Source organism: Ranitomeya variabilis, chromosome 2, assembly GCF_051348905.1.
Source record: "Ranitomeya variabilis isolate aRanVar5 chromosome 2, aRanVar5.hap1, whole genome shotgun sequence".
NCBI classification, from domain to species: Eukaryota; Metazoa; Chordata; class Amphibia; order Anura; family Dendrobatidae; genus Ranitomeya; species Ranitomeya variabilis.
The window spans coordinates 390651923-390667932 of record NC_135233.1 but is presented as its reverse complement, the minus strand read 5'-3'; the positions used below and the strand labels follow the sequence as shown (position 1 = coordinate 390667932).

Below are 16010 nucleotides of genomic sequence, written 5' to 3'. Positions count from 1 at the left end.
ATAAATACAAAACATGAATAGAGACTACATATAAAGTGCATACAGGATGGGGACAGACAAATCCCACTGGTGAACGGGGCCCCAAATAATCAAATGGTCTGCACAGGACCGCAGACTAAGAATAAATGTGACCGCAAGATGCCAAAGAGCTTGATAAGTGCAGTACAGTGACCGCAATCACTGATGGTAGGCACCGCAGGACATGCTTACCGCTAAATGATGTGGGCTCACCAGAACACCAGGCTGTTTTTTTTTTTTTTCTCAAGGAGAAAGCAGTTTACCGCGTAAGCGAAACGCGCGTCGGGGGTCTTTTTCTTTCCGGTCCCAGCCTGGTGTTCTGGTGAGCCCACATCATTTAGCGGTAAGCATGTCCTGCGGTGCCTACCATCAGTGATTGCGGTCACTGTACTGCACTTATCAAGCTCTTTGGCATCTTGCGGTCACATTTATTCTTAGTCTGCGGTCCTGTGCAGACCATTTGATTATTTGGGGCCCCGTTCACCAGTGGGATTTGTCTGTCCCCATCCTGTATGCACTTTATATGTAGTCTCTATTCATGTTTTGTATTTATGTAATTAATGCCCGTATTTACACATTGTATATTGAATAAAACTTTGATACCCAATATACTCCTTTTTTCCTCTTTATTCCCATGGATAGCATTACACAGCAGTACAGAGCAATATAGCACTGAATCCAGAAATTAGATAAAACTCATATTAGGAAGTGGTAGCTGCATGGAGGACTTTTTACAGCAGTACTGAGCATTGTAGCTGTAAGTCCATCTTTGGTGTGAGATAAAGCATTGTGTGTGTGTCTAGAGTGCCTTGCGAAAGTATTCGGCCCCCAGGAACTTTTCAACCTTTTCCCACATATCATGCTTCAAACATAAAGATACCAAATGTTAATTTTTGATGAAGAATCAATTGTGGAACACAATTGTGAAGTTGAACGAAATTTATTGGTTATTTTACATTTTTGTGGAAATTCAAAAATTGAAAAGTGGGGCGTGCAATATTATTCGGCCCCTTTACTTTCAGTGCAGCAAACTCCCTCCAGAAGTTCATTGTGGATTTCTGAATGATCCAATGTTGTCCTAAATGCCTAATGATGATAAATATAGTCCACCTGTGTGTAATCAAGTCTCCGTATACATGCACCTGCTCTGTGATAGTCTCAGGGTTCTGTTTGAAGCACAGAGAGCATCATGAAGACCAAGGAACACAACAGGCAGGTCCGTGATACTGTTGTGGAGAAGTTTAAAGCCGGATTTGGATACAAAATGATTTCCAAAACTTTAAACATCCCAAGGAGCACTGTGCAAGCAATCATATTGAAATGGAAGGAGTATCATACCACTGCAAATCTACCAAGACCCGGCCGTCCCTCTAAACTTTCATCTCAAGCGAGGAGAAGACTGATCAGAGATGCAGCCAAGAAGCCCATGATCACTCTGGATGAACTGCAGAGATCTACAGCTGAGGTGGGACAGTCTGTCCATAGGACAACAATCAGTCGTACACTGCCCAAATCTGGCCTTTATGGAAGAGTGGCAAGAAGAAAGCCATTTCTCAAAGATATCCATAAAAAGTGTTGTTTAAAGTTTGCAACAAGCCACCTGGGAGACACACTAAACATGTAGAAGAAGGAGCTCTGGTCAGATGAAGCCAAAAATCGAACTTTTTGGCAACAATGCCAAACGATATGTTTGATGTAAAGGCAACACAGCTCATCACAGTGAACACACCATCCCCACTGTCAAACATGGTGGTGGCAGCATCATGGTTTGGGCCTGCTATTCTTCAGCAGGGACAGGGAAGATGGTTAAAATTGATGGAAAAATGGATAGAGCCAAATACAGGACCATTCTGGAAGAAAACCTGTTGGAGTCTGCAAAAGACCTGAGACTGGGACGGAGATTTGCCTTCCAACAAGACAATGATCCCAAACATAAAGCAAAATCTACAATGGAATGGTTCACAAATAAACGTATCCAGGTGTTAGAATGGCCAAGTCAGAGTCCAGACCTCAATCCAATCGAGAATCTGTGGAAAGAGCTGAAAACTGCTGTTCACAAACGATCTCCATCAAACCTCACTGAGCTCGAGCTGTTTGCCAAGGAAGAATGGGCAAGAATTTCAGTCTCTCGATGTACAAAACTGATAGAGACATACCCCAAGCGACTTGTAATCGCAGCAAAAGGTGGCGCAACAAAGTATTAAGTTACAGGGGCCAAATAATATTGCACACCCCACTTTTCAGTTTTTGAATTTCCACAAAAATTTAAAATAACCAATACATTTTGTTCAACTTCATAATTGTGTTCCACTGGTTGATTCTTCAACAAAAATTTACATTTGGTATCTTTATGTTTGAAGCATGATATGTGGGAAAAGGTTGAAAGGTTCCAGGGAGCCAAATACTTGCGCAAGGCACTGTATGCATCTCTGTCACTATGTCCCTTCCTCCTCGTCCCCCTATCTTCTCCATAGACTTCAATAGACAGCTGTAATTTGATCCCTCAGTGAGCTGCAAGTCCCTCTGGATTTTACCAAAACAAAATTGAGCAGTTTTTCAGAGTGACTGAGAAGTTCAGGTGGCAGGAGGGAGGAGGAGAAGTGTCTTAAAGTGGAAAATGTCTTCAATGAAATAGCAGTTAGCACAGAAGAGTAGGGATGAGCGGACCACTTGATGTTCGGGTTCGATCAAACTGCTCGGTTCGGGTACCAGAACTCTACCTGAACTTGAACCCGAATCCTATAGAAGTCAAGTTTCTCTCTAATTTCTGTCCATTTCCTGATATAATCACCACTTGCATAATGATGGCGGATAACCACGAGGTCCTTCCCACGCCGTAACACCAGGGCTCGCAGTCTTACCTGCTGCACGATGGTGGTGAGCTCCAGGCACAGTTGAACGATGTTATTTTTCAGCAGTGAATACTCCGTCACACTGACAAATGGAGACCTGGAGGAAAAAAAAGCACAACGTTATACATACCACAACGAGCAACCGGCAACTACAATGTAAGAACCGAAAGGCTGAGATACTCGGTACCATAGTGCAACATAATTAGCCTCGGGCTCAGGGGGGCATTGTGTCGTCTGACAGTTGTCGGAAAATGTCACCATTGCTATGACTGACACTTTACAAGTGAAACCAAAAAATTGGAGTGCTATACAATATATAAAAAGTATCAAATAATTTTTATTGAATGATTCTAAATACACATTAAAGAAAATCATTTTTAATACTCAATATTAAAAAAAAAAAACAAAGACAGTAGAACAAATGACCCCAGTAATTAGATGGTGTGTCAGGTTTGTGCATGCGTGCCGTCGTACCCACCGGAAGAAAATCCCCGCACTCCGGCATTCAGCAGACGCGCACGTCGTGAGGAAATCCGCTGATGACGTCAAGGACATGCGCGTTTGGAAGACTTGAAGCCGGAAGTGCCAGGTCTCTCCAGAGGGAGAGTCCAATTCAAGACAAAACATCATATGCCTGGAGAATGCAGGACCAAGGACACCAGGGAAAAGGTGAAAACGAAAAAAGGAGGTGATATATACAAAATGTATGACTGCTGTAACATACTATATGTGTAGTGAACTTATAATTAATAAGGCAGAAAAGCCTTAATAAAGTGATATATATGTTATACAATAAAGTGAAAAAATATATAGAATAACAATAGGTGACTGATACACAAATTATATGTAATTATATCCCAAATTAATAATTATGAGATTATATGTGTCCAATGATAATTGCACAAACAATAATGGTTAAAAGTATAATGACAGCTATATCATATATAAAATGTCCATATATCCCTGCTATAATAATAATCACATTCATGCCCATGCAATCAATGCTTCATCACCAGACCCCAAAGTTCTATACACTTGTTCTTTTAGCTATTAGATGGTTCAAGTCTTCACGAATAGATGTGTTTCCGCAATTCCCCATTCAGATCTCCATAGATATAACTCGGGGACCAAACTCGCTGCCAACTCCAATTCAATCCTTCAAGATCTATAATTATAAATGCCGTCATCTCATGCCGGATATAGAGATCAACCTCAATCTAAGGGTGCCAAGGATGTTAGACATAAATAAACAAAAGTGAAAAATATTAAAAATAAAAAAGTAATAAAAATAACACTAGCTGCAGGAAAGAGGACACGGTGGAACAATGACAACTGCAAAAATGGGGCAAAACTCAATTTTTCGTTTAATCCCACAGGGGACAGAGTGTAACAATCCACTTACATTCATTCTGCGCTAAAAGTCACTTGATATTCCCCCTCTAATTCCATAATGCACCTGATCAATCGCAATAATCTATTAACCCTCAGGAAGAGGTTAAACATTACATGAATTCTAGAACATGACATGCGATTTATCCCCATGCACCCTATGTCAGTACATCGGCGGCACATCACGCACTTTATGGACCTGCATTAGGCCACATCTGCCAGATACGTAAAACTGAAAAAAATACATCTCCGCGGTTTCATCGCACTTTACTCGAACACATGAGTCTAATATAATAATGGAGACAATTCAAGCCAGTGGACGGTTTCCAAGACATCCCGGGGTGCAAAACTTTACAATACGGAATCTTATGATCATCCGGATGGTCTAAAGAAAGGGCAGAATTCATTCATGTCTTTAACTTCTTATATATTGTTCTTCTCTCTTCCTCCTATATTGTATCTCTTATATTTACCTTTCATGTATTATTTGTTTACACAACATAGGAGGTGGTCATTGAAGAGTGAGTACGAGGTGTGACCTTTACGTGTGATTGCTTCTTTGTATCACTATTTCTACCGTGGATTTTCAGCCTTTTGTGATAGGACTGAAGGCCCAACAGGCCTGAAACGTGTAGTCTAACGGCTTTTTGTCCTTCTTTGTCTTTTATGATCCGTATGTTTTAGAAGATTGAATAATGAGAGATTTGACCACATTTTCGATGTGCACGGGGTGAGCGGCCACTTCTCTTTTCCGACAAGGAATAATAAGCGGAGCGACAACCCTGACAACTTGTTTCTCCGACTTCCAGCAGAGATGTTCCATTTGTTTTCGGCTGTTTGGGAAGTTGATACATTGTATCTGGAACCGTGTTACATTTCTGAGCCGTCACTTCTGGGATACTGCGGCCGTGCCGGAGCAATGATGTGGGAAGGGCATTCGTCTAATGGCATTGTGACTGTAATCAGACCGGACGGATCCAGGTCAGGCCGACCGCCTGCGGCTCAGCTAACGTGTCATCAGCGGGAACCATGAATGCGTCCTCTCCAGCGTCCGCACTCCCATTCACAGCTCTGGATGGAGCAACCCTGGGAAATGGGCGCCGCTCACATTATTATCTTCTATTGAGGGAATCATCTGTGGAAGTGATTGGCTTCAGGGAACACGATCCGCACATGACGAGAATCCAGGCGACCACAAGCAGCTGCTGGAGAGACGGACAGAGGAGCCGGAGTCAGGGATCTTCCTGCAATCTAAAGTATTTCTAAGTGATAGAGCCAATATCAGAAATTCAGTAGGCATTTTACAACTCACAGCTGAGGGTTTGTTACATCGTCTTGGCAGTTGGAAAGCTAAAAACATCATTGGCAGAAATCTCTCTTCTGTCCTGATAATTTGTTACAATGTATCAGTGCAGGTAAAAATGTATCAATCCAAGCTCTGAGTTCTATTCTTGCCCTGTGTCAGAATACTATACTATAATTTATCACATCTCCCACAATGCATTGCAGCAGGGTGCACCTTGAGCAGACACTCGGTCATTAGGCACCAAGACTAAAATGTGAGATCTTGCAGAAAACCAGCAGAAGTCTCCCTGCAGCTCTGGATGTGACTAGTGGATAAAACATGATGTGATTCAGATCATTACAAAATAAGTAAGGCTAAATATTTCCACAAATGTATCAATGTGCAGAAGTTGTAAAATGTATAAATCCTTTGTTGTATTTATTTTACCTTCTTAACATGATGCATCAGTTCCTCCTGGGTGGAGTTTAGTGGTCACATGATTGTGGGAATAATGTAAGGGGAGGAGTCTGACAACTATTTGTTGTGTAGGAAAATATGTGTCAGAGCAATAAACCTGCAGGTCGCTACAAAGTAACAGTGACTGCAGACCCATGTACTCACATATTGTCATGAATCCCAATGGCTAGGGATAGCACAGGACAAGCAAAGTACAAATATATTACGGACGAGCTCTAGGGTGATGGAACCTGGGCTGACCGCTGCCCTACGCCTGACAAACGCAACTAGAGATAGCCAGGGAGCGTGCCTACGTTGGTTCTAGACGCCACGCACCAGCCTAAGAGCTAACTAGCACTGCAGAGAAAATAAAGACCTCACTTGCCTCCAGCGGAATGAACCCCAAAAGATATAGTTGCCCCCCACATGTATTGACGGTGAAATGAGAGGAAGGCACACACATAGAGATGATATATATAGTTTTAGCAAATTGAGGCCCGCTGTAAACTAGAAAGCAGAACGATACAAAAGGGGACTGAGCGGTCAGCAAAAAACCCTAATCAAAAAAACCATCCTGAGATTACAAGAACCCATGTGCCAACTCATGGCACATGGGGAGAACCTCAGTCCACTAGAGCTACCAGCTAGCATAGAGACATAATAAGCAAGCTGGACAAAAAAACCAAACAACTGAAAATCAGCACTTAGCTTATCCTGAAAGATCTGGGAGCAGGTAGGCAGGAACCAAACAGAGCACATCTGAATACATTGATGGCCGGCAAGGGAAATGACAGAAAGGCCAGGTAAAATAGGAAACACCCAGCCACTGATGGACAGGTGGAAACCAAAGGCCGCAATCCACCAAAGTCACCCAGTACCAGCAGTAACCACCAGAGGGAGCCCACAAACAGAATCCACAACAGTACCCCCCCCTTGAGGAGGGGTCACCGAACCCTCACGAGAACCCCCAGGGCAATCAGGGTGAGCTCTATGGAAGGCGCGGACCAAATCAGTCGCATGAACATCGGAGGCGACCACCCAGGAATTATCCTCCTGACCATAACCCTTCCACTTAACCAAATACTGGAGTTTGCGTCTGGAAACACGAGAATCCAAGATCTTCTCAACAACATACTCCAATTCTCCCTCCACCAGCACCGGAGCAGGAGGCTCAACCGAAGGAACAACGGGCACCTCATACTTCCGCAACAACGACCGATGGAACACATTATGAATAGCAAACGATGCTGGGAGATCCAAACGAAAAGATACAGGGTTAAGAATCTCCGAGATCCTATAAGGACCGATGAACCGAGGCTTGAACTTAGGAGAAGAGACCTTCATAGGGACAAAACGAGAAGACAACCACACCAAATCCCCAACAAGAAGTCGGGGACCCACGCGGCGACGGCGATTAGCAAACTGCTGAGTCTTCTCCTGAGATAACTTCAAATTGTCCACCACCTGATTCCAAATCTGATGTAGCCTGTCCACCACCACGTCCACTCCAGGACAATCCGAAGGCTCCACCTGACCAGAGGAAAAATGAGGATGAAACCCCGAATTACAAAAAAAAGGAGAGACCAACGTGGCCGAACTAGCCCGATTATTAAGAGCAAATTCGGCCAGTGGCAAAAAAGCAACCCAGTCATCTTGATCAGCAGAAACAAAACACCTCAAATAAGTTTCCAAGGTCTGATTAGTTCGCTCCGTCTGGCCATTCGTCTGAGGATGGAATGCAGACGAGAAAGACAAATCAATGCCCATCTTGGCACAAAACGTCCGCCAAAATCTAGACACAAACTGGGATCCCCTGTCAGAAACGATATTCTCCGGAATCCCATGCAAACGAACCACGTTCTGAAAAAATAAAGGGACCAACTCAGAGGAGGAAGGCAACTTAGGCAAGGGCACCAAATGAACCATCTTAGAAAAGCGGTCACACACAACCCAGATAACGGACATTTTCTGTGAAACCGGGAGATCAGAAATAAAATCCATGGAAATGTGCGTCCAAGGCCTCTTCGGGATGGGCAAGGATAACAACAACCCACTGGCCCGAGAACAGCAAGGCTTAGCTCGAGCACACACTTCACAAGACTGCACAAAGGTACGCACATCCCTAGACAAGGAAGGCCACCAAAAAGACCTGGCCACCAAGTCTCTAGTACCAAATATTCCAGGATGACCAGCCAACACAGAAGAATGGACCTCGGAGATGACTCTACTGGTCCAATCATCCGGAACAAACAGTCTTTCTGGTGGACAACGATCTGGTTTATCCACCTGAAACTCCTGCAATGCACGTCGCAAGTCTGGGGATACGGCGGACAATATTACCCCATCCCTAAGGATACCAGTAGGCCCAGAGTCTCCAGGAGAGTCAGGCACAAAACTCCTGGAAAGAGCATCTGCCTTCACATTCTTTGAACCTGGCAGGTATGAAACCACGAAATTGAAACGAGAAAAAAACAACGACCAACGAGCCTGTCTAGGATTCAAACGCCTGGCAGACTCAAGGTAAATGAGATTCTTGTGATCAGTCAAGACCACCACACGATGTTTAGCACCCTCAAGCCAATGACGCCACTCCTCAAATGCCCACTTCATGGCCAAAAGCTCCCGATTACCCACATCATAATTGCGCTCGGCGGGCGAGAATTTTCTAGAGAAGAATGCACATGGCTTCATCACCGAGCCATTAGAACTTCTCTGTGACAAAACCGCCCCCGCTCCAATCTCGGAAGCATCAACCTCAACCTGAAAAGGAAGTGAAACATCTGGTTGACACAACACAGGAGCAGAAGAAAACAGGCGCTTAAGTTCCTGAAAGGCCTCCACGGCCGCAGGAGACCAATCAGCAACATCAGCACCCTTTTTAGTCAAATCAGTCAAAGGTTTAACAATACTGGAAAAATTAGCAATGAACCGACGATAAAAATTAGCAAACCCCAAGAACTTCTGAAGGCTCTTAACAGATGTAGGTTGTGTCCAGTCACAAATCGCCTGAACCTTGACGGGATCCATCTCAATAGTAGAAGGAGAAAAAATGTACCCCAAAAAAGAAATCTTCTGGACTCCGAAGAGACACTTTGAGCCCTTCACAAACAGAGAATTGGCCCGCAGAACCTGAAACACCTTCCTGACCTGTAGAACATGAGACTCCCAGTCATCAGAAAACACCAAAATATCATCCAAATACACAATCATAAACTTATCCAGATATTCACGGAAAATATTGTGCATAAAGGACTGAAAGACTGACGGAGCATTGGAGAGTCCAAAAGGCATTACCAAATACTCAAAATGGCCCTCAGGCGTATTAAATGCGGTTTTCCACTCATCACCCTGTTTTATCCGCACCAGATTATACGCACCGCGAAGATCTATCTTAGTGAACCACCTAGCCCCCTTAATGCGAGCAAACAAATCAGTCAATAATGGCAATGGATACTGATACTTGACTGTAATCTTATTCAGAAGGCGATAATCTATACAAGGCCTCAGGGAACCATCTTTTTTTGCCACAAAAAAAAAACCTGCTCCCAGAGGGGACGAAGATGGACGAATATGTCCCTTTTCCAAGGACTCCTTAATATAATTCCGCATAGCAGTATGCTCTGGCAGTGACAGATTAAATAAACGACCCTTAGGGAACTTACTGCCAGGAATCAATTCTATAGCACAGTCACAATCTCTATGAGGAGGGAGCGAATTGAGCTTAGGCTCCTCAAAAACATCCCTATAGTCAGACAAAAACGCAGGGACCTCAGAAGGAGTAGATGAAGCGATTGAAATCGGAGGTGCATCATCATGAACCCCCTGACATCCCCAGCTTAACACAGACATTGTTCTCCAGTCCAGGACAGGATTATGAGTTTGTAACCATGGCAGACCAAGCACTAGTACATCATGTAAATTATACAGTACAAGGAAGCGAATCACCTCCTGATGAACGGGAGTCATGCGCATGGTCACTTGTGTCCAATACTGCGGTTTATTCATAGCCAATGGTGTAGAGTCAATTCCCTTCAGAGGAATAGGAACTTCCAGAGGTTCCAGACTAAAACCGCAGCGTTTAGCAAATGACCAATCCATAAGACTCAGGGCAGCGCCTGAATCCACATAGGCATCGACGGAAATGGAAGACAGTGAAAAAATCAGAGTCACAGACAAAATGAACTTAGGCTGCAGAGTATCAATGGCAAAAGATTTATCAACCCTTTTTGTGCGTTTAGAGCATGCTGATATAACATGAGCTGAATCACCACAATAGAAACACAATCCATTTTTCCGCCTATAATTTTGCCGTACACTTCTGGACTGAATTCTATCACATTGCATAGTCTCAGGTGCCTGTTCAGAAGACACCGCCAACTGGTGCACGGGTTTGCGCTCCCGTAAACGCCGATCAATCTGAATGGCCATAGCCATAGACTCATTCAGACCTGTAGGCGTAGGGAACCCCACCATAATATCCTTAATGGCCTCAGAAAGACCATTTCTGAAGTTTGCAGCCAGGGCGCACTCATTCCACTGAGTAAGCACCGACCATTTCCGAAACTTCTGACAATATATCTCCGCTTCATCATGCCCCTGAGAGAGGGCTAATAAAGCCTTTTCAGCCTGAATCTCCAGGTTAGGTTCCTCATAGAGCAATCCCAATGCCAGAAAAAACGCATCCACACTGAGCAATGCAGGATCCCCTGGTGCCAATGCAAATGCCCAATTCTGAGGGTCGCCCCGCAGGAAAGATATTACAATCTTGACCTGTTGAGCAGGGTCTCCAGAGGAGCGAGATTTTAAAGAAAGAAACAATTTACAATTGTTCCTGAAATTCAGGAAGGTAGATCTATCTCCAGAAAAGAGCTCTGGAATAGGAATTCTAGGTTCAGACATGGGAGTGTGAACAACAAAATCCTGTATGTTTTGAACTTTTGCCGCGAGATTACTCAGGCTGGAAGCCAAACTCTGGACATCCATGTTAAACAGCTAAGATCAGAGCCATTCAAGGGTTAAGAGGAGGTAAGAAGCAGCTAGACAGCAATTAAGGGCTAGGCAGCAAAACTCTGAAGGGAAAAAAAAAAAAAAAAATTTCCCTTAAACACTTCTCTTTCTCCTGCTTCAGCCCAAACAATTAACACTTTGTGGGCCGGCTATACTGTCATGAATCCCAATGGCTAGGGATAGCACAGGACAAGCAAAGTACAAATATATTACGGACGAGCTCTAGGGTGATGGAACCTGGGCTGACCGCTGCCCTACGCCTGACAAACGCAACTAGAGATAGCCAGGGAGCGTGCCTACGTTGGTTCTAGACGCCACGCACCAGCCTAAGAGCTAACTAGCACTGCAGAGAAAATAAAGACCTCACTTGCCTCCAGCGGAATGAACCCCAAAAGATATAGTTGCCCCCCACATGTATTGACGGTGAAATGAGAGGAAGGCACACACATAGAGATGATATATATAGTTTTAGCAAATTGAGGCCCGCTGTAAACTAGAAAGCAGAACGATACAAAAGGGGACTGAGCGGTCAGCAAAAAACCCTAATCAAAAAAACCATCCTGAGATTACAAGAACCCATGTGCCAACTCATGGCACATGGGGAGAACCTCAGTCCACTAGAGCTACCAGCTAGCATAGAGACATAATAAGCAAGCTGGACAAAAAAACCAAACAACTGAAAATCAGCACTTAGCTTATCCTGAAAGATCTGGGAGCAGGTAGGCAGGAACCAAACAGAGCACATCTGAATACATTGATAGCCGGCAAGGGAAATGACAGAAAGGCCAGGTAAAATAGGAAACACCCAGCCACTGATGGACAGGTGGAAACCAAAGGCCGCAATCCACCAAAGTCACCCAGTACCAGCAGTAACCACCAGAGGGAGCCCACAAACAGAATCCACAACAGTACCCCCCCCTTGAGGAGGGGTCACCGAACCCTCACGAGAACCCCCAGGGCAATCAGGGTGAGCTCTATGGAAGGCGCGGACCAAATCAGTCGCATGAACATCGGAGGCGACCACCCAGGAATTATCCTCCTGACCATAACCCTTCCACTTAACCAAATACTGGAGTTTGCGTCTGGAAACACGAGAATCCAAGATCTTCTCAACAACATACTCCAATTCTCCCTCCACCAGCACCGGAGCAGGAGGCTCAACCGAAGGAACAACGGGCACCTCATACTTCCGCAACAACGACCGATGGAACACATTATGAATAGCAAACGATGCTGGGAGATCCAAACGAAAAGATACAGGGTTAAGAATCTCCGAGATCCTATAAGGACCGATGAACCGAGGCTTGAACTTAGGAGAAGAGACCTTCATAGGGACAAAACGAGAAGACAACCACACCAAATCCCCAACAAGAAGTCGGGGACCCACGCGGCGACGGCGATTAGCAAACTGCTGAGTCTTCTCCTGAGATAACTTCAAATTGTCCACCACCTGATTCCAAATCTGATGTAGCCTGTCCACCACCACGTCCACTCCAGGACAATCCGAAGGCTCCACCTGACCAGAGGAAAAACGAGGATGAAACCCCGAATTACAAAAAAAAGGAGAGACCAACGTGGCCGAACTAGCCCGATTATTAAGAGCAAATTCGGCCAGTGGCAAAAAAGCAACCCAGTCATCTTGATCAGCAGAAACAAAACACCTCAAATAAGTTTCCAAGGTCTGATTAGTTCGCTCCGTCTGGCCATTCGTCTGAGGATGGAATGCAGACGAGAAAGACAAATCAATGCCCATCTTGGCACAAAACGTCCGCCAAAATCTAGACACAAACTGGGATCCCCTGTCAGAAACGATATTCTCCGGAATCCCATGCAAACGAACCACGTTCTGAAAAAATAAAGGGACCAACTCAGAGGAGGAAGGCAACTTAGGCAAGGGCACCAAATGAACCATCTTAGAAAAGCGGTCACACACAACCCAGATAACGGACATTTTCTGTGAAACCGGGAGATCAGAAATAAAATCCATGGAAATGTGCGTCCAAGGCCTCTTCGGGATGGGCAAGGATAACAACAACCCACTGGCCCGAGAACAGCAAGGCTTAGCTCGAGCACACACTTCACAAGACTGCACAAAGGTACGCACATCCCTAGACAAGGAAGGCCACCAAAAAGACCTGGCCACCAAGTCTCTAGTACCAAATATTCCAGGATGACCAGCCAACACAGAAGAATGGACCTCGGAGATGACTCTACTGGTCCAATCATCCGGAACGAACAGTCTTTCTGGTGGACAACGATCTGGTTTATCCACCTGAAACTCCTGCAATGCACGTCGCAAGTCTGGGGATACGGCGGACAATATTACCCCATCCCTAAGGATACCAGTAGGCCCAGAGTCTCCAGGAGAGTCAGGCACAAAACTCCTGGAAAGAGCATCTGCCTTCACATTCTTTGAACCTGGCAGGTATGAAACCACGAAATTGAAACGAGAAAAAAACAACGACCAACGAGCCTGTCTAGGATTCAAACGCCTGGCAGACTCAAGGTAAATGAGATTCTTGTGATCAGTCAAGACCACCACACGATGTTTAGCACCCTCAAGCCAATGACGCCACTCCTCAAATGCCCACTTCATGGCCAAAAGCTCCCGATTACCCACATCATAATTGCGCTCGGCGGGCGAGAATTTTCTAGAGAAGAATGCACATGGCTTCATCACCGAGCCATTAGAACTTCTCTGTGACAAAACCGCCCCCGCTCCAATCTCGGAAGCATCAACCTCAACCTGAAAAGGAAGTGAAACATCTGGTTGACACAACACAGGAGCAGAAGAAAACAGGCGCTTAAGTTCCTGAAAGGCCTCCACGGCCGCAGGAGACCAATCAGCAACATCAGCACCCTTTTTAGTCAAATCAGTCAAAGGTTTAACAATACTGGAAAAATTAGCAATGAACCGACGATAAAAATTAGCAAACCCCAAGAACTTCTGAAGGCTCTTAACAGATGTAGGTTGTGTCCAGTCACAAATCGCCTGAACCTTGACGGGATCCATCTCAATAGTAGAAGGAGAAAAAATGTACCCCAAAAAAGAAATCTTCTGGACTCCGAAGAGACACTTTGAGCCCTTCACAAACAGAGAATTGGCCCGCAGAACCTGAAACACCTTCCTGACCTGTAGAACATGAGACTCCCAGTCATCAGAAAACACCAAAATATCATCCAAATACACAATCATAAACTTATCCAGATATTCACGGAAAATATTGTGCATAAAGGACTGAAAGACTGACGGAGCATTGGAGAGTCCAAAAGGCATTACCAAATACTCAAAATGGCCCTCAGGCGTATTAAATGCGGTTTTCCACTCATCACCCTGTTTTATCCGCACCAGATTATACGCACCGCGAAGATCTATCTTAGTGAACCACCTAGCCCCCTTAATGCGAGCAAACAAATCAGTCAATAATGGCAATGGATACTGATACTTGACTGTAATCTTATTCAGAAGGCGATAATCTATACAAGGCCTCAGGGAACCATCTTTTTTTGCCACAAAAAAAAAACCTGCTCCCAGAGGGGACGAAGATGGACGAATATGTCCCTTTTCCAAGGACTCCTTAATATAATTCCGCATAGCAGTATGCTCTGGCAGTGACAGATTAAATAAACGACCCTTAGGGAACTTACTGCCAGGAATCAATTCTATAGCACAGTCACAATCTCTATGAGGAGGGAGCGAATTGAGCTTAGGCTCCTCAAAAACATCCCTATAGTCAGACAAAAACGCAGGGACCTCAGAAGGAGTAGATGAAGCGATTGAAATCGGAGGTGCATCATCATGAACCCCCTGACATCCCCAGCTTAACACAGACATTGTTCTCCAGTCCAGGACAGGATTATGAGTTTGTAACCATGGCAGACCAAGCACTAGTACATCATGTAAATTATACAGTACAAGGAAGCGAATCACCTCCTGATGAACGGGAGTCATGCGCATGGTCACTTGTGTCCAATACTGCGGTTTATTCATAGCCAATGGTGTAGAGTCAATTCCCTTCAGAGGAATAGGAACTTCCAGAGGTTCCAGACTAAAACCGCAGCGTTTAGCAAATGACCAATCCATAAGACTCAGGGCAGCGCCTGAATCCACATAGGCATCGACGGAAATGGAAGACAGTGAAAAAATCAGAGTCACAGACAAAATGAACTTAGGCTGCAGAGTATCAATGGCAAAAGATTTATCAACCCTTTTTGTGCGTTTAGAGCATGCTGATATAACATGAGCTGAATCACCACAATAGAAACACAATCCATTTTTCCGCCTATAATTTTGCCGTACACTTCTGGACTGAATTCTATCACATTGCATAGTCTCAGGTGCCTGTTCAGAAGACACCGCCAACTGGTGCACGGGTTTGCGCTCCCGTAAACGCCGATCAATCTGAATGGCCATAGCCATAGACTCATTCAGACCTGTAGGCGTAGGGAACCCCACCATAATATCCTTAATGGCCTCAGAAAGACCATTTCTGAAGTTTGCAGCCAGGGCGCACTCATTCCACTGAGTAAGCACCGACCATTTCCGAAACTTCTGACAATATATCTCCGCTTCATCATGCCCCTGAGAGAGGGCTAATAAAGCCTTTTCAGCCTGAATCTCCAGGTTAGGTTCCTCATAGAGCAATCCCAATGCCAGAAAAAACGCATCCACACTGAGCAATGCAGGATCCCCTGGTGCCAATGCAAATGCCCAATTCTGAGGGTCGCCCCGCAGGAAAGATATTACAATCTTGACCTGTTGAGCAGGGTCTCCAGAGGAGCGAGATTTTAAAGAAAGAAACAATTTACAATTGTTCCTGAAATTCAGGAAGGTAGATCTATCTCCAGAAAAGAGCTCTGGAATAGGAATTCTAGGTTCAGACATGGGAGTGTGAACAACAAAATCCTGTATGTTTTGAACTTTTGCCGCGAGATTACTCAGGCTGGAAGCCAAACTCTGGACATCCATGTTAAACAGCTAAGATCAGAGCCATTCAAGGGTT

At 44.7% G+C, this 16010-nt stretch overlaps 1 protein-coding gene across 3 annotated transcripts in view; it reads right to left on the bottom strand.

Moving 5' to 3' along the window:
* LOC143806264 (connector enhancer of kinase suppressor of ras 2-like) overlaps positions 1-16010 on the bottom strand; it is a 585904-nt gene that overhangs the window by 202130 nt on the left and 367764 nt on the right. For all 3 annotated transcript variants that reach the window (XM_077286470.1, XM_077286471.1, XM_077286469.1), the window contains one exon: positions 2880-2967. In XM_077286470.1, coding sequence (XP_077142585.1) covers positions 2880-2967 — 88 coding nt within the window. The remainder of the gene's footprint in view (positions 1-2879; positions 2968-16010) is intronic.